The following is a 23,799-nucleotide window of genomic DNA, read 5'->3' on the forward strand; positions in this document are numbered from 1 at the left end:
ATATTATTTATAGGCCAATACTACAAACTAGTTACTTTAGATATTTAATTGTATAAAACACTCAATCAGCATGCAAGTGACTACTGGTAACTTGACAATGCTGGAAGTAGACGTAGAAGAAAATCTATTGTTTATTTTATGTGTCTTACGTTTGTTAGCCTGACAAAGTTTGGCTTATGCATACACCGGTCTTTTGAGTGAGCACTTTAGGTGCTCGCAACCCTTGAGAATTAAGCGACCATGCTGAGGGCAACCCACTAAAAGATTACGAACCTCGGCTCAGGACGGCCCCTGGGACAGTTAGGGTAATGCTAATGTAGACAGCCATTAATTGCTTCATTTGTCTAATGGAAATAGATCCGTGTACGGTTTTGGTTTCCACTCACACTTCGAGCAGAAATATGTTCTGTGTTGCCGGTATTCTGATTCTGACTACAATCTGGGAGTAGTGAAAGATCGTCATACTGGTTTCACTAGTTGCCGTCTGCCTAACTCTTGGGAACAAAGCCGTGAACTTATATTTGACGGTCCGGCAATCACCATTACAATGTGCCCTTGACCGTTGCTCTACGGGTTCAAGGTGACAACATAGCGTGCACTAATAGATGTCACAAATCACCAGAATTTAAAAATAATGGATAATACAAAAACTGAAAATACGATAATTGCAAAATAGGTATTGTTTATGAGCATAGCTTCATGCCGTTTCCCTTCTCAGAGATGGGCAGAGATGTTATCCACATTTCGCCAGCTAAGGAGTCTTTAAGCATTTTTGTCTACTAACTATCTGTATGGTTTAAAGATACAAAGCAATGATGCCCACGGTTTTGCCCACATCATAAATCATAATAGCACTTAGGAATAATGTTTCAATAAAAGAATTTTCGGAATCGAAGCAATATTTCAAGAATTATCCCTACATGGAAACTGGTTTCAATTACTTTCGTACAATTAATTATACTGCTTTAAAGATTGTAGACATATTGTCGCTGATCCGATTCCCTTAACTTCATTTTGGCCCAATATATCTACTGACTGCAATGTCACCTGACAGTTCCACAATAGGGTATTTTACTTTTTTTATAACTTCTATAAAAATGTACGTCGTATAAAATTCCAAAACAGAAGAAATCATTAAAGTCTGATGAAAAATCCACGAGTTATAAGCCATTGAAATTTGGTGGGGTGTCAAAAAACAATATACTTACATGTGACGTCAGCGGACATTACGATGCGTGCGAAAGAAAGAGGTGGAGCGATATCCCCACTCCACGCACGTAGCAATATTTGAATTTTGAATTGCTGCCTCATTTCTTATCGAATTTGAATACTGTTTTCACAGAAGGATTTCTTTTTTGTAATAATTGCTGTTGTATATTAAAAAATGCACAAAATCAAACATAGTCAAATACCGTATTCTTAACAATGAATATATACGTACATATAAATATAATTATATCTGTTGTATTTAAGACCCTTTCTCGAGCAAACAGCCTAGAGCATAACATGCATTTTCGGCGCACTGGTAGCTTCCCAGAGTACTGTAACAACGATCGGAGTCGCGTGTAGAAGTTAGCCGTTACCTATTTCATAAATATTTTCATGAAGTAAAATACTACTTACGACATCTAGTTATAAAAGGCGGTATCACTAGCTATATGCATAGATGGCGCTATGTGTATTGATTCTAAATACCACATACTTTGCTCTTATTAATCCTATTAATTATTAATCCTCAAATTTGCCTAATTATTGAACGTGAAACCTTTTGATGAAAGCATTAGGGAGTTTTTGTATCGAAACTTGGTCAATCTAAATCTATAAAACTAGCTATTCATTATTGAACTTGTCCTATTAACAAAATGTAACGACAATTAGTTTATAATAAATGGACCAGCTTCAAGAAATCAATCCGTGGAACGCTTTGAATTATCTCTACAGTTTAATTTTCTGCTTGAGTGGGTTTTCGAACTAATATTTAAATATTTAAAATGCAACTCATCATGAGAATAAGTCTAAAAGTACGAAGGCTTGATGAGTATACATACCAATAATTTTGTTACGCGTAACCATGGTAGCAGCGTTGGCAGCATGGTGATAGCCTAGTTGGGAGTGAAACGGACTGCCAGACAAGTGTTCGCAGGTTCAAAACTCTAGGGCATGCACTTCTGATTTGTCTAAAGTTATATGTCTGTTCTTTGTGATTTATCGCTAGATTTAACGGTGAAGGAAACCTGCATGCTTGAAAAGTTATAAAAAATAATTTTGTGGGTATGTAAAGTCTGCCAATCTGCAATAGGCCAGCGTGGTGGACTAAGGCCTAATCCTCTAAGTAGTAGAGGAGGCTCGTACCCAACAGTGGAACAGTATATAACATAATACTGTTATTCATGGTGGGTACACTGTGAAGTGCAAGTTGTATTTTTAGAAGTCAAGACCTTTTTTCTTTTATAAACTCTACTCCTTTCCTTTAACGTGAGCAGTTGCAGATTTTTTTTTATAACACATAACACGCCTTTATACAGGAAAAAGTAAGCAGCGGTGCAATTAGGGCATCGACTTTTCCCCTGTGTGTCGTCGCATGATGTGATAGGGGCCTGCCTATCGCGATATCGAGCACAAATTTCAGACCCCGGGCCGACTGAATAGAAAAACCCAATGTCACTTCCCCCGGGATTCGAACACGGAACCTTATAGCGATGTGTTCCCACTCACGCAATACAAATACGCCACTGAGGCAATTTTTAATCAGACAATCTGATTAACCCAACCATTCACTTACAAAGAGGAAATAAAAAAATAAATAGAACCCTACTATCTGTATAGGCAGAGAGATGGATGTACTCATAATATTTTGATAACACTTATCTCAATTTGATAGAGGCTACATCGAAATGACATGTAAAGGGCGCGGCTATCGTTCCACGAAGTTACTCTTCCTGAAACCTTATCTATGAAAAATGTATCTCTAGAGGCAATTCTTGTGCGCGCGGTCTTCACACCAAATGCAAGCCCAAGGGGGAGACATTTATCGTGGTTGTTGAAACGTTCAAAGTCTTAGCAGTAAATACGGAAATCGCTGCTCGGATTTGATAAAATATGACCTATAGATAAACCACCTCTTAAATCAATGCATAGGGCATTTTCTACACCGGGAAACCAAATAGCAAGATAAATATATAGGTACAAATCTTAGGCACAAGCGGAGCCACTATAACAAAAAAAGTTACAAGAGAACTTTTCTACACATGTATTTATTTATAACTATTTTTTTTACTCATGTATTTATTTATAACTTAATAATAATCGGAAGCGGCGATAGCCTAGTTGGGTGTGGAACGGACTGCCGAGACGAATGTCCGCAGGTTCAAATCCCAAGGGCACACACCTCTGAGTTTTCTAAAATCATGTGTGTATTCTTTGTGAATTTATCGTTCGCTTTAACGGTGAAGGAAAACATCGTGAGGAAACCTGTACATCTGAGAAGTTCTCTATAAGAATTTCGAAGGTGTATGAAGTCTACCAATCCGCACTAGGCCAGCGTGGTGGACTAAGGCCTAATCCCTCTCAGTAGTAGAGGAGGCCCGTGCTCAGCAGTGGGCAAGTATTATAATACAGGGCTGACATTATTATTATTATTATAATAATAAACATATAACTATTTAAAAATGTTTCCAGACAGGATTATAAATGCCGTAAATCTAAGCGAAGCAACGAATTGAATATTCTAGCTATATTTATCGAATGTAGGCAGAATGTGGTATAAGTACAACACTCATATATTTTCATACGTACATACCATTACTTATTAAAAAATCGTACCTATTTAAAAAGAAGAAGATTTATTATTACATATTATTCAATAATTATTGAACAAAAAACAAAATTCAGTTACCATTAAAGGACATAAAATGCAATTACAATAATTTTGCAACCCATTTTTGACATTGCCTGCTGCCGGACTGGTCTGACTTGGTAATAAGTATATCAAGTACCTACCGTAATGAATTTTATGCACGATATTTAATCAATATACTTCTTTGCTTTGCGTTGGTCTTCAGCATTTCATCATATATCTTGATATAAGGATACCTACTTAAAAGCCAATAAATTAAATGAAAAATAGCTTAATAGTGTATTAATTATAAATAACAATCTCGTTAACCAAATTTTTTTACTTTTATTCTTGTACCGATATGTTCAAGTTAGCGGCATTTTTATTTAACAGTATTTTAATAGGAAATGGAGTAAATTAAAAAATATTCAAAGTGAAAATAACAATAGAAATACATACATATTTAAATCAATTCCATTCTCTGCCGCCAACATTTTTAAAATTGTTTTTCGAACTCACACGAATGTGTACGAGATATAAATAAGAAACCTTTTTGGTAAATATGTATACGTATCATAAATACTATTTTTTTTATATTTTTTTGTGGATAGAAAGCTTTTGGCTAATTTTGATGTCTGTTTATGGTTAACATTTATTTCTAGAGTCTCGTTATCTGTACCAAATAAATGCTGGAAAACAGTTCATTCTAGGGAAAAATAACTGAAAGGTAAATAACTTTTAAACTATAATTTAACTTAAACAATGACCATCAGTCATAATAATATTAAATAAAACAATAACAGATTATCAGATATTCTGTACACTACATAACTTAGTAATACTAAGTAAATATTTTCACAATGCTGTCACATTTTTACACATTTCTAGTATTAGCTATACAGATTGATACTTAAATTTATCTAGTTTCGCTTGAGACAGTATGTAAGCAATGAAAAGCAAAAGAGATTTGAATCAAAGTAAATAATTTACATTATTAAACACATTCCCAATAAATCTGGATTATTATTTTAACGTATTCTATTCTTAAATTCAACAAACAATTTAATTTCCTACATATTTTAATATACCTAATAGGATCCTAATTCACTTTAAAAAATATTTTTATTATTTACATATTTTTCTTTTAAATTTTAAAATACCAGTAACTTTTTTCCTGTGCATAAGACCTCATTTCTATTTACATGCTGCCTCAAGTGATTTTAAAAGCAAGGGACTAGAAACTTCATGGATAAGCGCCTCGTTCTTCCCTCGACATCTTGGCCATCCATAACGCCCCGCCCACCGCTAACGCCTGAAATCACATTGTAAATAATTAAATAATATTTTAGCATTCGAAGCTAAAACAAACGTAGACTGTTGCAAAGTATAATATAAAGTAACACAAATATAGGACACGGGCTGATCAATGCAGTCACAAAGTTACCTAACCACTTTATAGAAATACAAAGATGCAAAACTCATCCGCTTCACACTCCTGTCGATTAACCAGAATTCTTGAAGACGGGTAATGGCCGTAATTTCGCATTTTTTCCCTTACATTTTTCTGATAATATGTATTTAGTAATTAAAATGCGGGAAAATACCAACCTGCATTAATACTAAGAAGATTCCCGCGACTCCGATCGCAGTGGCATGCGATTTGACCCAGTCGCCGAACGCCTCAGCGCAGCCAGTGGCATAGGCCTGGATGACGGTGCAGTTTACCGTCTGGATGGTGCCGTAAACGTGAGGACAGCAGCTCACTGGTAGACCGCCAGTCTGCTGGGTGCCTAGTGGCGCAATCCAGTCACTCGCGTTCACCACTCCGCAGCATTCGAACTGGAATTTCAGAGGTGATTGATTACAAGAGGTAATAGAAACATTTAAATATTTGAATTTAGAATCATCATTGACATGAAAACATTATGTAGGTTCCTACTGCTTGTAATTGACACCACAGGATAAATCCTCAAGAATTTGAATTTGGAACTGAATAATTAAGTGCTATTTAATTATTTATTTATTTATTTAAATAAGGTTCTCCAACAGTACACACATTTCTTGTTAATAACATAAAAGTAGTAGTCACATTCTGATGTGTGTACCAGTTATAGGAGTACACAACACTCACAATAGTCTACTCTCATAATTAGGTACATATACATTTTATTTTTGACAAAACATCCATGAATTTATATCAGACTTACAAAAATGTTATCCACAAGTTATATAGATTGTATTATTAGTAGGTACCTATATGACGTCTCAAGTTAAGAAATACAATTTTTATCTTACGAACTGAAGCATTTCCGCGAAAGCATCGATGACGAGTGAGTGGTAGATAGCAAATACAGTACTTTATAATATTGTATGCCAAAGACTAGAATGTTTACAATGTCACTAGGTATTTATAAATATTGTCATTAAAAATAGAACTAGGTGCTTAAATCGCAATCAATAAAAAATCACAGATAAAATAGCAGTAAAAAGCGGACAATCTTCAGAGAAATTTGCTAGATTTTACCAAAACAATGGAATAAGATGTTCGCAATAAAAAAAAGTTATTTATTTTAAAATAAATCAATCTAATCACTTATTCCGTTATCAGTATGTGTTCTATGATTATCATCAGAACACAATACATTATTGATAGTTCAATGTAATTGTTTAATTGATTCGTGTGACACAAATGTTGTTTGTGATATTTTTTCTTCACGTATAATTTTATTGTCAATATTTTTTTCTTATACTTTAACAAGACTAATCTATAAGGCATCTCCATAACAAGCTTGATATTTAACAATTATCATATTTGCATAGGCCATAAATGATAAAGTGAAATCATTAAAAACATCTAAAATGATAGTAAATTAATGTCGATATTCACTTAATTAGGTATTAATTGCCGTCTAGCCATCGACAATAGTACTACCGATATAGTTTTAAAAACCATAGAGATTTAAACATTTTTAATATTTTTAAGGTGTATAAGCTGTTTTCTTACTATTTTGAATTTAGAATACGAAGTTCTTAATTCGAATTGCATTCAATAAACTATAGTACTTATAAAATATCTATACTTATATTTAATAAAACTATTTCAAATCTCTTAGTAATATTTTAGCACGCTAATCTCTTTGTAAAAATACTCACGTCTTCCTGAACTTCGTCCCATAACTTGGTAACTTCCAGTGAAGGTCCATACAATTCCATGGTAGACATCAGTTGCTGCTGCACTAGGGCAACAGTGTTACCTCTTAGCGCATAGCCAGCGATACACGCCGATAGTTGGAAAATAAACATCAGTATCATGGCGCCGACGAACTGGAATTTTTTCGGTATGAAATTAATAACGCTCTGTCAGAAAAGAGGGGAAGTCGGGAACGGCTAACTGTGTTTTTTTAGAAAGGCCAAGAAATTTACTTCCGATGGTAATCATAACTACTTAAATATACAAAGAGATACACTGTATTTCATGCAAATATCGCAATCATATCAAACCCTGTGTTCTAACTCCGTACTCCATAAGCATTCTATTCCGTATGTGTGTGATGATAGTGATTTGGGCCCGTAACCAAGATCCTTATCTACAATCGTAAACGCTAACGTTATGTACATCATTCCTATACATTTTTTCTGTTTTCTATTAGCATAAACGATTGTAGAAAAGCACTCCTGTACTACTAGTAACTACTTTTCTCAAACAATAGCAACTATCACGATGTCTTGGAATAAAGCGGCGCGATGATTCCTTATAGCATCGGTTACAGCTTCTATTACAAAATATATGCAATGTTATTCATTTTCGAACCCATTTTTGACCTTAGTTATTTTTCTAAAGAATACTACTTATGTAAAATGATAAGGATGAAAGAAAATGCAATGATTTCAACAGTATTGTTGTCTCAATGATGTTTGGAGGACAGAATTGTATCGATGCTTATTTTTATTGTCTATCCGTGTTATTGATAAATCTGCCTTAATGGTTGTCAATAAACTATGACATCAAATGTTCATAATAAAATAAATCTTTAAATTTATTATGTAGCGGCTTTCAAACGCAGAAAATATAAATTAACTGTAATCAAATAGGTATAATTAACTACATACTTCTTTTTTTCGTAGTATTGTTATATTTCCAGTTATTAATTGAATATGAATGCATAAATGGATTAATGTTAAGGCATTAATAGGCACATATAATATTTATAGCATAGAATACGAAATAGACTATGGAAATTCAATTCAGTTTTGCATCGGAGAGTGGCGTATTTATCTCGTACACTACGGAATATACTTAAGAAATTTCTGTTCAGTACTTCCTGAAGACTCAGGGTAGGAATAATTATAGGCAATTTCAACACCGATTGCAAAGATGAAAAATAACGTCATAAATAAATAAACATAATTTCTATTGCCATGAAAAGTTAGCTTTCTTCTTTGCTAATCTATTTTTTCTTACCTTCTTTCAAAATTGTTTATAACAGTGAAGCTGTTTCAAAATATAAGTTTACTCTGTTCGATCTGTTAATCCTGTTATCTAGAAAAATGTATTTTTATAACAAAAATCTTTATTGCTATTTCACTATCACAACCATAACTTCTTAATTATAAAGGTCTAAATTCTATAACTTCGTTAAATTTTTGCAGTTGGTTTTATATTACGACTCACATAAGCTAGGATGTTTTTTTTATAAGTGACCTTGCATTCACACTTTGGAACGCAGCTAATGGAATACTGGAATCCCTGGCTTAGCGACTGTAGGATGGAAGGAGGGGAGAAGGCCCAGAGATATTCGGGAGCCCTCAAGGCCTTAATGTGAAGTTACAACCATGTATACACACTGAACTATGTGCCTAGGGCCGCGGCAAATGTCCTTCCGTGCATAGGCGTGAACGGAACCCAAGAACGGCTGAAGAAACTTACCTTTGGTTTAAAAAAAAAGATATATAATAAAAAAATTATTCTTATCTATTTATAGAAGGAGTCTAGAAGCAAAAATATCTTCTGATAGTAGCTGATATGGGGGAAAGTGGGCACCAGTTGCGCCTTTGGCTACCCCTTCGAGGATTAAAGATATGATTGTTCATAATGCTATAGCAATTCGTGGATACAAGCTATATTTAGCCTTTATTATCGCTATTGACCAACGGAAATCCTCATTTTTTTTCTTTAATTCACAGGATTATTGTTCATATCAAAGAAATATGGTGAACCAAGTAATCAGCCATCATACTTTGTACGTTTTATCAATTCATGCATTTGTGATAATGAACAATTAACATTCAAATGATAGGCGAACGATTTTATTGATAACGCATTGATATCAATATTCACATAAACATGATATTTTAAATCAGTCTATTGTATTATGGTATGGAAATAGGCTCTGGAGAGAGGGCACTGGCCACATTTTGTATTTTAATCTATAATATTATAAAGCTGAAGAGTATTTTTAACGCGCTAATCTCAAGAACTACATACTCTATTGTGGAATTTCTTTCACTCATAGGAAGCTACCTTATCCCTGAGTGCATTAGGCTTTTTATTTCGGAGATTTTTTTATGCGGGCGGAGCCGTAGGCAACTACTAGTTACTTATAGAGCCCTATTCCGTCTACGGGAGCATTTCCATCTTTTTATAATCAAGGGTTTTCTAATCAAAGGATCACTTTGATAGTCGTAAAAGTAAGAGTAAAAACATCCCTAATATATATTGTTCTATGAACGTTCCTTTCCGTCTCTTCTATTCAGCTTTAGTCTAAAGAAGATAGTAAAAAACGTGAATATAAAACATCCTTGGACGGTAGCCATAATTGCTAATTAGTTCGATTACGTTGTCACGTTTCATTTACATTGTACTTTATATTTGCAACTAATAGTTAAGTATTGTTGCCTCCGATCTGGCAAAAGTATGTAGGTTGATGTGATAGTGCCGGTTTTGGATATGTGCGGGGCTTTTCTAGCAAGTTTTACTAAGAAATGGATTTCGGATATGTGTGGGTATTAATTATCTCATGTTTTACCAATGGATCTTTGACGTTAGGTGTGTACCGTTGACGCAAAAACTTCGTAATTTTTTTTTATAAGTACTCTCAATTACTCACATTGCATCGGGTCTACCTCAGTGGCGTAGTTATATTGCGTATCTTTATATCGTTTTGAGAGCAGTGATATTAGGCTTTTCCTGATTAATATCAGCCTGGATTTTGTGCCCGATTGGACGGTAGACTCGCTCTCTATCATGGGACGACACACATGTGGAAAGTGTGTGCTCTGGTTGCAAACTCTGCCTACTCCCTCTAGAGTAAAGGGGTGATGTGTGTTTTGTGTTGTAAAATGTAAACAACAAGACTAATAATGTTAGAATTCTTAACAAATTCGTCTGGTGGCAAAATCTGTATGTACCGTAAGCAACGTAAATTATAACAAGAATTAATGTATCGTAGCAATAAAATATTTAAAGTGGAATACTGGTTTCCAACTTCTCATTAACATGCGTATGTAATAGGTGTTCCCAAACAAAATTATAACGGGCCTCTTTGACGAGTTAGAATATTCTAAAAAGTGCTAAAATAATGTGGTAGTATAACGTACGTCTTTATATTTTACAGTCTACTGATAATAAAACATTTAAGTCCATATTTTACATAACTAATTCCATAATCTATGTTAACTATAGTTTTGTTATTATCAAAAGATAAACTACATGTTTGTGCCTATGTTGTGTTCTTCGAAGTGAAACAATAGCTGATATTTAGGGCACGTCGCTCGTCCCGGACACAACGTAGTTATTCTAATTCCATCATCCCAGGGCGCATTGTAAACAAATTTTAACGGCGTAACATCATCACAGCATTATAGACATTAAATCAAGGACTATAAGTGCGATTCTGTCGTGAATAGTGTGTGTTGATCCTAAAATTGTATTCCATTTTTAAACATGTTTAAAATACTATAGATTTTTCTGGCAACCTAATTTATACTTATTTGTCGAAGTTTTTTTTTATTTATTTGTGAGTAGGAAATGTCAACTTACCGCCATGTTCATCATATAATTTTCCATAAATGCGCCATAGAAGCCGAAGAATGAGATGAGGAATATAATAATTCCTGTCGCGATGCAAAATGCTGGTAACGAGAAGAATCTATCCGAAAGGAAGTGGTGATATCCATTATAGGCGGACTGCACCGAGCCACCCACCGACAATATAATGATTCCAGTTATCTGAAACACCGCGTCACATGAACTCGTCACGTTTTTATAAAAACATATGCATGACGCTCATAAATAAATATTACTTACCACGAACAACAAATTCACTGTCACCAAAGTGTATTTCACTGTTGTAAATATTTTTGCCCACATTTTTATTTTATTTTATTAAGAATCACACGACACACTCGCCCGACGGCTGCACCTGTACAGTTTTGGCGGCGATATCTTTATCACTATTTTAATCTTGATAAGAAAAACAAGCGGATTTATCTCGTTGGAGGCACTTCACGCGATCACAATTTGTACGTAACCTTTGTCTATAGTTTTCACGTAAATATTTAATCATTAAAATAATTGTAGTCATCTAGTCATTTTATACGACGTCCGTCTGGCTTCGTGATATTTCAAAAGGTGTTAATTTTAACTGCCGCCGTAATATGCGAGTGTCGTATCAGCGTGAAGGAAATGTTACGTATTTCTGATAAGGGAAACAAGGCGAACGTAAATTAACAATTTAATTTGAGTCAAGTTTCTTGTTTGTACATTTCATTCGTTCTTGCACAACCTTACCTTTTTTGCGAAACATATTTGCAATCGAACTTTTGAATGATGAGAAAAATATTTATCCCGGAAAAACTTTTACACGCGGGTGGAGCCGTAGGCAAAAAGTAGTAAATATAAGTATTTCAAAATTAAACCAGAAAAAAAAATCGGGATGCTCATTTACCTAAATGCGTATTTCAGACTTACCAAAAACACATTTCTGTTTTCATTTGAAGGACGTGGTATAATTTAAGTAAACAATAAAAATTACTGGGCATTATGGGATTATTTAAGACTTAAATTATAAAGAATCAAGGCGAACATCTTGCTACTGTTGTGAGCTGACATGACGCATTCTACCAGAAAATTTGCTCGTATCGACATTTACGTGTTCATAAAAGACAAAATATAAATTTCCACTACCAAATAAAATAATCTACTTTGACACCTACAGAATGATATTGGTATTGTACGAGCTAATGAATCACTGAAAATCGAGCACCGAAAGATATCAATGACTCATACGTGAAGTTGCTATGAGATAAAACAATTCATCTAAGTGTAATTAGTTTTTTGTAATGACTAGCTATAATAAAATGACTTGAACGATTGGCGGGGTTGATTAAAGAACCTTAATCCTAAAATAAGTATATACGTTTTAGAGATAGTATCAAAAATCAGTATCCAATATGACTTAATCTTTGTTCCGCAGTGTACTTCGTTGTACTACCAAAATCCTTGCCCGTGAAGTTGGGATTTATCAAACGCAGAATATACCAATAATATTAATAATAACCTACAATAACAAAGGAAATTAGGCTTAAATAATTTTGGTCATATTCAGAATCTTTCTAATATTAAAAATGACAGGATTCGTGAAAATGTTTGGACATTAAAGGTATTTGGCTAAAATTAGTTCATTTGTAGATCATATGCCGAATTAAAACATATGTATTTTTGTCCCGGTATTTTTCTCCCATGGTAAATACAAGAACTTTTTGAATAGATGACACTAGCGTTATACAAGTGGTGCTTTTCGCTAATGATTTAAGGACTTTTGTAACGGGATAGGTTCTATACGCGGGCGAAACTGCGAGCAAAACCTAGTATACCTATATAATAATATTAAAATAAGGGTTTTCTATCTCCAAACATCTAGACTCAAATCAAATTTTGCTATTGGAAATTGTTCACATAGAAGAAAACTTGATTAAAAGTGGAGAAAGACGTAAAATATGTGGATTTCTTTGAATAACGATAAGAATGAATGATGAGACCTGCTGATCAGTAAAAATAGACCAGAACAGTAGCTTACGTCGCTGACAATTTTTTTAACTCCAGTTTCTACTCACTAAAAATATCTTGAACCAAATTAACTTTGAAAAAGGTATAATTTATTGGTACACATGTTCACAGGAACTCAAGCGGGGTAACATAAGAACAAATTTGCAGACAATATAACTTTATTACACAGATTCAACTGAAAACACTCTTTCTACACATTCACATAATACTGAATCTATAGGTCATGTAACTGCTAAATCAAAGAAAACAAGGAAAACAAAAAATAAATTAATAAATAAAACTTATGATTCAAGTTCAATTTCTTCGAACTTAGATCTGTACGCCAGCCATCCAGCCATCGCTGTTAGTAATACCTGTAAAAGATATTACCATCATGATCAACATGCATAATTATTACTGTAATCATCATCGTAATCATCAGCGTCGTCGTCATTATCATCATTATCATCATCATAATCATCACCGTCGTCGTCATCGTCATCGAAGCCATCATAATCATCGGTAATTTCGGAACTGAACAAAAGTCAGGTGGCACTATTTCGCTCTAGTAAATATATTCAGATTGGGCTAATTCATAATTGGTTTTCCTAACTAAATTCATAAACTAGGACCTTTTAATGGGACTTTACTTTTTTTTACTGGAATTGAGAACATTTTTTTTTTATTTTGCTGCCATCGCGAAATGTCTCGTGTATAAAGAACAGGGGACAGCACAATAACTGTTTTTTTTTAATTTAACATAACATTTTAATGACTCAAAATGGTGCTCGCATAGTGCAGCATGCAGTAGGTTAGTATCTACTTTACTTTTCTATCATATTATTTAAAGTTCCATGTGATATTGCCTTAGTTTATGAGCAGACGTGGAGTTTGATATCAGGCGAGGGACCGGTGTAGCAATAATCCAACTTACAAGATCAAAAACATAAACATTACCTAAACTACACTCGTCTTTTAATCGATATCATTCTCCGAAATTATAAACGTCATGATTCATCAGTTTATATTAAAGAATAGATACTTTACCCAAACACCATCTCTTGTCAATCGACACTACCTAGACGCTACTGTACTTACGTTTAGGATCACTTTGCCATACTATACAAAACAAAACAGACCTGCAAACACAATGCTAGTAGCGCACAGATGGCGATGACATGTGCGTTGTAACTGAGCCACTCGCCGAGCACGCTCGCACAGCCCGTGGGGTAGGCGTTGGCTGTCATGCATTCGAAGGGTGATATAGTCCCGTAGTCGATGTGGCAACAGCTCACCGGGATCCTGTTGGAGACGTAATCGAAACGGCCCGCGACGCCGCAGCATTCGAACTGGGGGAAGACAATTTAGTAATGACAATCTTAAAGTCCAAATAAAAGAACATTTATTCGCACAACACGACGACACATTCAATTTACAAACAAAACAAAGAGATGATAAAAATTGTTTTAAAAAAAATAACACACATACACATTTTCTTCTCGTCTGTAAGCAAATTTTCTAGAGTCAGAAGAATATACTTTTAGACATTTTGCAGAATTTCGTTTAGTTTTTATGGATCTGTCACAAATATTAGAACCATGACAATTTAGATTAGGGCAAACTATGTTAAAAAATAACCTGACCAGATTTACCCGAGTTTCAATCACTAGACTAGCTAATAGACCAATTGAAGTACTTATATAATATAAATGATAAATTGTAATAAAAAAAAGTTAATAAAAAGCGGTGTCCTGAGGCTTTGGCTTTGTTGCAGAACCGGTTTCAAGGGATAGCGCGCCAGATTAGATAAGAGGGGACGCCGAGGGCGTAGGGAAGCGCTAAATCTATATCCAGTTATATATGTATACGTTCGGTATCATTTGTATATTCGGTTCCAACAGGCCGGCATAATAATATCGACTGCAGAGTGGTAATTAATTCCGGTCAGTTCTATTGGACTCCATTTACCATCAGGTGTAGTAGGGCCCATTGCCGTACACGTTCAACAACAAAAAACAGACTCTAACTAGTACATCATCAGCAACTTTATTCCATTGCCTATAAAATACTAATTAGGACCTAAAAAAACGTTCTGCCATCACGTTGGTTCTCTATAAAATAGTCAGCAAATATATCGATCTTACCAAGATACACAAATCGACTACAATATGACTACAATTCATTTTATTGCATGGTCTTTTAATTAACAAATGATTAAGCACTTCTGTGTTGTAACTGCCGGATATCGAAGCAAATTCCTCACGATCATACTAAAAGGGTATATAAGTAAAGATAATAATATTGCCGACGATTATTATTATCGATAATAAACGACACATGGTAATGAGATAAAATGAATCATGGAATTATATTTTGGTATCTTGCGGTCTCATTGTGTATGCGGAAGCTGGTATGCAGTTAGCAACCGAAAGTAAGTTCGATAATTAAATTGTTTATAAGTAAACATTTGCTTCAGATTGACATGTGCAGAGGTATCGAGTTTCGAATGGCGTAAGTCCCTTTTTTCGCAATCGCAATTCGAAGACAATTTTCGCGTGGCGTCAAATTTTTTGAGAAACGCCATAAGTATTTTGGGGGCGCCAGGGGATCGAGCTCGATGATAAATTAGCAAAATCTAATTATGACAACATGTCTAAGGTAATTTTAAAAGGCAATTAAATGGGATGAAGGAATGATTTTCACGGGCCCCGAGCTAGCTTAGGCCATACATTTTCCCTACTATATAGGTACTCTAGTAAAAAAAGAACCAATACCCACTTGCATTTGCAGATCATCCCATATCTTGGCGATGTCGCGTCTGGACTCATACAGCTGTAGGGTTTGCAGCATTGGGGACCTGATCGCGGAAGTCGCGTCATTCTTCAACCCATAGCTCACGATTACTATAGCTATCTCGAATATCAACACAAGTACTAACAGGCCGCAGTACTGAAACAAGCAAAATTTTGATACATTAAATATTGCTCGCGACTTCCCAGAGAATATGAAAATAAAATAAAAAATAAAAATGCTTTATTCATCACGTAGGCGAACATGGTTGCACTTATGATAAGTCAAGGTACATGAGAACATTTAATTATTACTTAATTAGATTAGCTTATATAAATAAAGACAATCTATATTGAAAATAAAATAAATGAAAAATATACTTAGTAAACAAAGAAGCCAGCTCGGGCTGGCAGGGAAGAAGATTGAATCAAATGAAAATCGAATCTATAACTATTTGTTTTTAAACTCAAATATATTTGGTCGCTGTCATCATCATCATCAGCCACATAAAGTCCACTGCTAAACATTGGCCTCCCCTACAGATTTCCAGACGCAGAGGCGGCCTTTAGGCAACCGCCCAGGGACTCGCGCTTACAGAGGCCTCGCGCGGTGCCTCGCAGGACCTTTTTTTACGTTTTTACCGACTAAACTGTTAAAACAGGGGAACATTTTTTTACTCTGCCCGGGGCCTCGCGTCCGTTTCTTTCTGCTTTCGCCTGGAGCCCCGCGACATTTAGGGCCGCCATTGTCCAGACGAAAGCGGCGTGCATCAAGTACTGTGGTCATTAGACCCTGTACTTATGTATATTTTTACTTTACGATACTTACCTACTTATCTTACATTTATACTTGTATCATTATACAATATTACCAAATAACTCACCGCGGCAATTAAGTAAAACTGTTTCGTTATAGCGCCATAGAATCCCAGAAATGAACCTAGGAGAATGATCACTCCGGTCGCAATCACAAAACCGGGTATCGTGAAGAATCTCCGAGTTATGAGGAGATCGTATTCTGAGTAGGTGACCAGGATCACGATCCCGACGATTAAGAGTAAAAAACCAGTGATCTGAAACATAAAATTGTATTTATAGTAAATTCGATTCATTTTTTCTAACAACTGAATGACGTGGTTAGTTATCCATTCCTCTGGAGAGTATTGTACATTAAAAAGGCCTCTTTTAAGCACCGCAGAGATGCTTTCAACTTGTTGCCAAACAAAGGCTATTATTTCATAATTATCAAGTACCTTAAAATTATCTGCTAATTAAAGTTTAAGACAATTAAGATCTGTTTCATGACACCAGTGTAAATGCTGTTCGTCACATAAATGTATAAGCCGACCAAACACAAAAGTAACTCTAATCTATGCTCCTAAACAAATGGTAGATAAGTAATAAAATCACTATCAAATAAAATTTACTGGCAACTTGTCAAACAAGCCTTAAATGCGAATAGTTACCCTTTTGTTTATCATTTATTTGGAGGCTTGACGTTTATATTTCCTAACCCTATATTATTTTCGATGATTAGCAAACGCTAATCACTCAGTAAACTCTCAGGCATCGTGAAAAAGGACTCTAGAAGTACTGTCCTTCTGAGAAATAGTACTTCCTACACTATTAACAAACTAGCACTGGCAGAATTTAATGTAACGTTTTCGGCAACAAGTTGATTATAGAATGAATTTCAGATTATATGGGAGTATTATAAGTATATTAAATTATAATTTATGTTCTGTGAATAAATGGTAATGTTCTGTACAATAATTACTGATGCAAGGACTAATTGTCTGTTCCTAGTGTAGATAATGTTGCAATCTTGTGGTTAGTAGCAAGCTAAGTTAGTAAATATTTAATAATTATTCTACTCTATTTATTTACCAGACATTGATATTTCCGACTTATATTGACTTATAAAATTTGCAAGTAAACGCAGTAACAACTAAACGGATTTTGGTGAAATTGGGCTCACGGGTAGACCATATCATGGATTAATTATTACCCCGGCATTTTGCACTCATCGGAAGTAAAGGACCCTTTAATCAGATGGCACTGGCGTCGTAAAGTGTTTTGGCGACTTTTATAGCGGTAATGGCTTTTCCAACGGCCAAAGCCGCCAGCAACGGCCCGTTCTGAAATAAGCTACACCGAAATCCTCCTCAACAGTGTAATAAAAGTCAAAGTCAGTCATAAACAGTTATTTTAGTTATTTACTGTTCCGTGTCCTTCAAACACGACAAACTTCGCAATGGTAAAAAATATAGATACAATATCTAATTTATGACCATTTGTATTACAATTACTGTAGTCCACTATTATAGAGCTTAGTGTAGTAACATTGATTTTTTTTTATTTATTATATAAGAACCTAACATTATTATATAGGTAGGTAGGTGCTATAATTTTTTTTTTATTTTAGAAATTATTAGCATTAAGTATAGCAAACAAAAATCCTCATTTGGTTCATGTAACTACATTTAAGTTATTATTCATAATTACATAATAAAAACGAGCAATTAAATAATAATTCAAGTGATTAGGTAGGTTGACTTTAATTAGTATCTACATTACGAAATATGCCATCGTTACTTTATTATCCCAATAACGTGATATAGATATTAAGTAAATAGTTCGGTATATAAATTAGGTAAGTACTTAGGTAAGTTAAAAATTTAACTCTAGATTTATTTATAACTCATTTTTAAACATGTCTTATCAGATAACCAGAAGGAAGCGTCACGAGAAAACTTATCGCCACAATCATTATCACATCTCACTAACAGCATCACGACAAAGTCTAACTAATTTGGCGCTAAAATTAAATGAAAACGTTTGAGGTCTCTTCATCTTACCACAAACACACCATTCACTGCAGCTAAAGTATACTTTACAGATTTCAACGCCTTAGGAACTTTAACTTCAAAACTAAATGCCATTATTGCTCTATATAAACTATACATGCGTCCGCTGAAAAAGATAAGCTAACTGAAAACTGAGATGATGCCCATTTATCAATCATAAACAAGCCAATATCTCAGTTATCTTGACACAGTCATCTAATCTCCGAAAATATTGTCCGACGTCAGTAAAAGTTAGAAGTCTTAGCGAATAATGTGTAACGTTTGTATAATACAATCTACTAATAGGGGAGCTACAAATTTATATTGTACTCATTCTTACTAATCATTAACATAAGAAAACATTTATGAATCATTGCATTAAGTATTTTTTTTTTTCAAGAAATTAAAAAATATATAAACGAAAACTACCATTTCCTAAACTTATTCTACTAGCAATACTTAAACCGTAGTAGCTTTTTGTGCCTCGCTATAGCAACATCATTATTCGTTGAGTTTCGTGCGTGATAGACGTGTGCTCTTGCGGATATTTGTTTAAACGCAAAAGATAACATTTGGCGGTAAGTTTTTGTTTTTGTTATGAAGTTTATGCGGCCACGAAATTCATAATTAAAATATAAACGCTAAAAACAATTTTACCGCAAAAAAATCGTAAAAAAGACTTGTTCTGGATCGATGTATCACGTAGTGTCAACAACGCAAAATCAATGTTTGGCTAAGTGATGCGTGGCGAAAGGAACTAACCCCGGTGTCCTGTTACAGATCGTGATTATTATTTGAATTTGGAATCTAAGAAAGTAAACATGGCTCTCGGAGGAGGAATGTCCTGTGTGAAGTACCTACTTTTTTGCTTCAACCTTTTATTCGCGGTGAGTTTTTTCAAGTTCTTTGTTTTTGTCTATTACGAGTAGCTGCTGTAAAAAAATTACTTTGTCTCACAATGCTTTATTGTTCTAAGTTTTAACCGACAGCTGCCTTAGATCTACAAAAAAATATCTTTTGAAAATACTGCACAAAATAATTACCTATCTCTTTATATGCGTGGGTAGGTTTGCAAATGGTTTTTTAAACTGATGTGATGTGACTCACCTGTTGAAACAAATTGCACAATAAATAAGTACTTACCTTATTTTATTCCAATCTTATAACCTTATGCTTTCGTGAATCGTAATTACTTTTTATGTTGAATTGTAACTATTTATGGCAGGTCACCTCGTGAAATTATTTCATACAGAGATGATTTTTGTGGATGTAAAGAATAATAAGGATAAATAATAACTACAATACAAAAAAGCACATAAGTATACTCTGTCTATATAAAATTTTATTGAGGTTTATCATAATATGGATAATATGGTACCTATTTAAATATAGTTAAATAACTTTAATGGCATAGTGAAATGTTATTGATATTAAAATTTTTGCCTATATTAAAAGTTAAAGCCCAAACAAATCTAATTTTAAATGACATTTTTATCTTTAGAAAGTTCCAATGACCGCACAGTAATTTGATATTGAAATTATGAACATACTTATTGATAACATTTATACATATGGCCGATGTTTATACCACTCTCAATAATGAATTCCAATAACATATTAATATACTATAGTTATATTTAAAACTATTTTTAATATCTGTTATGGATATTAATTGAGTTCTGAACATAAAACCCATTTTTTTTAAGATAAGTTACGAGACATGTTGGTTTACATTACGATTTTTCTTTCCTTCAATATGGTATACATAAATTAATTTCAAATATAAATTTCACACTCACAATTCAAAGCTTAACATAATATAAAATGTAATAGCCTATTAATATAATATGTAAATCAAGATATAATGTAGTTTTACCCTTATCTAAAATTTTCAATGAATTGTACCACATTTTGTAACACATTATTGAATTTCTTTATCATATCATTTATTATGTGTTATTAAAATTGTCCAAAAAGTAAACAATAGAATGTCAAATTTTGTGTTTGACTTGGGTTTGCTGAAACATTGAGACAGATGTGCAATGTAGAACAAAGATAATTCAATGAATAGATTATAGCTGGTTTTAATATACAAGCTGCTGATAATATTGAGTAAATTTTTTATTTACATTTTAGACAATGAAAAATTAAATATTGAAAAATAATATGAACATTGCACATGTGTTGAACAATATAAGTACATACATATATATGTAATGTATGTATTTAACACATTAACCAAGTATTTTATTTTAAATATATATTTAAAATAAAATACTTGGTTAATGTGTTAAATAATTAATGTATCTACAAATGACTGCCCCGGTGGCATAGTTGTATTACGGTACAACCATAGTGCTTGAGGTCTTGGGTTCGATTCCCAAGTTGGGCAGTGTTATTGCCTTTTCTGACTCTGTATCACCCTGGAGTCTGGAATTTGTGCCCAATATCTATTTGGAGGAGGCCTATGTCCAGCAGTGGACAAATGTGTATGATGATGATGATGTCTATAGGCTCACCCCCTATCACATCATGGAACGAAATACGGCGGAAAATAGACGCACCAATTGCGCCTCTGCCTACCCTTTCGGAGATAAAAGGCATTAGTGTATGAACAAAAAGTTATATATTGTAGTTGTATTTTTTTTATGAAAGGTGCTGGTTCTATGCAAATGTTTACCATACATCAATGCTATGAAGAATGGCACATAAACCATTTTGCATTACTTCATTATTCATACAATAATGTATGTCAGTTACCATAACATGAATAAATATAGACAAATCTGCATCACACGCTTCTACCTAAAAATCCGAGTTAAAGCCTGTAAATATAAACACATACAACTTAGCTCTGTATTTATTGTTGATGTCACATAGATTATGAACATCAGAGTTCACGGGTTTCGTTCAGTTATGCTCCTCAACAGCACTACTCTTAAAGGTCATTATAGCTAGAGTAAAATTGGGCATTGTAGGGCTTTCTATATTTATTAGGCTTTCACGCCATTGCTCAGAAAGTAACATAAAATTAATAGCATAGAAGTATGATTTACTATTGTAGATAAACACCACATACAAAATTATTTGACAATAAACTGAAAACGTATTTGATCCACGTATTGTAAATAGAGGCTTCACATCTAATTTCTCTAGGTGACGAACGCAGCGCGATGACATCATTTGGTATATAATATATTTGTCTTGTTTGCCATACTTTACTAGGTATGATCAATATGAAAGTACACTGAATGCACGGGTGCTATTTATCGCGGCCTAAAGCACACAGTTATGTTTGCCACATTAAGGTCTATAAAGGCTCGCGAATATTTCCTGGTCTTCTCCAACCTCCATCCTAAGAGGTTTCCTTCTCCTCCCCTAAAGTTCCTTCTCAGATATCTCCTCCTAAATTTCTTCTAGGGCCCTGCAGACGCTAAGCCGGGAATTCCAGTATCCCATTCGCAGGTTTCTCCCGGTGCTGACTGCAGGGTCCAATACCCAAAAAAAAAAAGTTATTATTAGGCAAGCATTTCTCATTGCATTACATATAAAAAAACTTAATCAGCGCATTATTGAATCGTCATAAGTCATTGACCAGAAACAATATGTTTAAAAGTCAAACATAGCAATTCTATAAGTACACAGCCGTAATCTAAAAGGTTACAATTAATGACCTCAGTGGCTCGGCGAGTGAGTAAACACTCAGATCGGGATTCTCATCGTGTAAGTGTATGTGCAATGAATGCAAGGTTCGATAATTATTTACCTTATTGGATTTTTCATTTCAATCCTCAATTTTTAAACCGCATTTTATAATGTTAGGTCAAAATTGCTGCTGTTTTCATAAACTAAATATAGTAATGTCAAGGTGTTTGTTGACCAATAATGTATTCCATTATTCACCTTTAAAATGCCAAGTTTGTACCCCTAACCGTAAAGTGAGCGAGGACTTTTTACTAATTCTAAAAATAGAATTCGAAGGGACATCTGACGGTCCGGAACGTGCTTACACATTAATACCCTTTAGCTTCCGATCCATTTCCAATGTGCGCAGCAGTCCTGTATCAAAGAAGTCGTACATCGACATCTGTATGTCTAAAACGAAGTTTAGAGAAAGAATCTTGCAGAAGTTGACTTCCGCAAGTAATTTTTATCGTGTAAACAATCGCCATCTTCTGCAAATATCAAAGCAGGACGCCACGACGCATGTTTTTTTATTGTTATATTGCTGCTAGTGCAAATTCCAAGTAGTTCCAACAATCCAGTATAATTGTCTCGACTGCCGAGGGGTAATCTTCTCTCGTCAGTCGACATTCTGTTGGACGCCACTCCACTTACCCTCAGGAGCAGTGTTGCCGTGCAAGTATAAAAAAGCGTCTGGAAATTCTAGCGCAAAATATTTCGAGAACTTGCTAGAAACTTGGCTAAAGTAATGAGCGCAACCCAATGCCTCGCAGTGCTATTTAGGTCTACTGTTTATGAAGTTTACGCCATCAGACGTACAGCGATATCGTTCAGTTATCCATCATGTACTAACCACGTTTTTCCTTCCAGATCACCGGTCTCATCATTCTGATAGTCGGCATCAAGGCTCAGATCAACTCGTGGCCATACATCGACCTCACCGATGAGAACTTCTACACTTCCGGCCCTGTGGTGCTGATCATTGTGGGCATTATTGTTTTCATCGTGGCCTTCTTCGGATGCTGTGGCGCTGTTAAGGAGAACCATTGCATGATAGTCACCGTGAGTACTTATTTTTTGTGGCTTTCAGTTTAATAGATGGAATGTGAAGGATAGAGTAATATGTGCACTTCAAATAATAAATCCACGTAGTTTTGATAAAAAAAAAATTACTAAGAAGTTTGAATATAAAATAAAATCGTGTGAAATGGAACAAAGGAAGGTTATCAATTCGCCAGACATTGTAATTGTGAGGAAAAGTACTTTTTATTTTATAATCTCCAACTATATGGACCGAATATCGTCTTTATTGACCGTCTATGATAATGTCAATGCGTTCCGATCGTTCTTGGTTGTATGCAAATCATTTAGTCTAATAAAAACATCTGTGCTTTCATAGGACATGAGTTATCAATAACAGTTCGTTATACTCAAGGTTAGCCTATCTATACAACACAAATGTATACTGCGCTTCTATACTGATCAATTAAATTGTTTAACAATAAGTAACCAGGCCCAATGGAGTAGTTTTGTCTAGACGGGGCCTGTATTAAAATTTTCCGGAGGTCCTACACGGGGACAGCATCTATACAGGATGAC

General features: G+C 34.4%; 3 protein-coding genes across 5 annotated transcripts in view; 1 reads left to right on the plus strand and 2 right to left on the minus strand.

The window, feature by feature from the left end:
* The window catches only part of LOC115451434 (CD63 antigen), a 47,067-nt gene that overhangs the window by 1,654 nt on the left and 21,614 nt on the right, over window positions 1-23,799 (plus strand). Inside the window, exons 1-3 of one of the 3 annotated variants that reach the window (XM_030179754.2) lie at window positions 18,935-19,094; window positions 19,297-19,403; window positions 23,071-23,262. In XM_030179754.2, the coding sequence (XP_030035614.1) occupies window positions 19,338-19,403; window positions 23,071-23,262 (258 nt within the window). In that variant the 5' untranslated portion in view covers window positions 18,935-19,094; window positions 19,297-19,337. Of the gene's footprint in view, window positions 1-18,934; window positions 19,095-19,296; window positions 19,404-23,070; window positions 23,263-23,799 lie in introns of those variants that run through there. The other 2 variants (XM_030179760.2, XM_030179769.2) reach the window with 2 other exon arrangements.
* On the minus strand, window positions 4,122-11,485 carry LOC115451428 (CD63 antigen). Its single transcript, XM_030179742.2, has 5 exons — window positions 11,142-11,485; window positions 10,875-11,063; window positions 6,989-7,159; window positions 5,444-5,674; window positions 4,122-5,147 (listed from the first exon to the last, which is right to left on the minus strand). The coding sequence occupies exons 1-5, from the start codon at window positions 11,202-11,204 to the stop codon at window positions 5,079-5,081; spliced, it is 723 nt and encodes a 240-aa protein (XP_030035602.1). The 5' UTR covers window positions 11,205-11,485; the 3' UTR covers window positions 4,122-5,078.
* On the minus strand, window positions 13,043-18,689 carry LOC115451420 (leukocyte surface antigen CD53). The gene is made up of 5 exons (XM_030179729.2): window positions 18,529-18,689; window positions 16,555-16,743; window positions 15,660-15,830; window positions 14,021-14,230; window positions 13,043-13,255 (listed from the first exon to the last, which is right to left on the minus strand). The coding sequence occupies exons 1-5, from the start codon at window positions 18,634-18,636 to the stop codon at window positions 13,184-13,186; spliced, it is 750 nt and encodes a 249-aa protein (XP_030035589.1). The 5' UTR covers window positions 18,637-18,689; the 3' UTR covers window positions 13,043-13,183.

The sequence above is a fragment of the Manduca sexta genome, chromosome 17 (genome assembly GCF_014839805.1).
Source record: "Manduca sexta isolate Smith_Timp_Sample1 chromosome 17, JHU_Msex_v1.0, whole genome shotgun sequence".
NCBI classification, from domain to species: domain Eukaryota; kingdom Metazoa; phylum Arthropoda; class Insecta; order Lepidoptera; family Sphingidae; genus Manduca; species Manduca sexta.

Excerpts from the sequence above, each read along its gene's own strand:
- LOC115451428 (XM_030179742.2), bottom strand. The coding sequence starts at position 11,204 with ATGTGGGCAAAAATATTTACAACAGTGAAATACACTTTGGTGACAGTG. Across the intron at positions 11,064-11,141 it reads CAGTGAATTTGTTGTTCGTG|ATAACTGGAATCATTATATT; the intron begins GTAAGTAATATT and ends GCGGTGTTTCAG. Across the intron at positions 5,675-6,988 it reads GGGACGAAGTTCAGGAAGAC|TTCGAATGCTGCGGAGTGGT; the intron begins GTGAGTATTTTT and ends CTGAAATTCCAG.
- LOC115451420 (XM_030179729.2), bottom strand. The coding sequence starts at position 18,636 with ATGTATAGTTTATATAGAGCAATAATGGCATTTAGTTTTGAAGTTAAA. Across the intron at positions 14,231-15,659 it reads GGGATGATCTGCAAATGCAA|TTCGAATGCTGCGGCGTCGC; the intron begins GTGGGTATTGGT and ends GTCTTCCCCCAG. Across the intron at positions 13,256-14,020 it reads TACTAGCATTGTGTTTGCAG|GTATTACTAACAGCGATGGC; the intron begins GTCTGTTTTGTT and ends TATCTTTTACAG.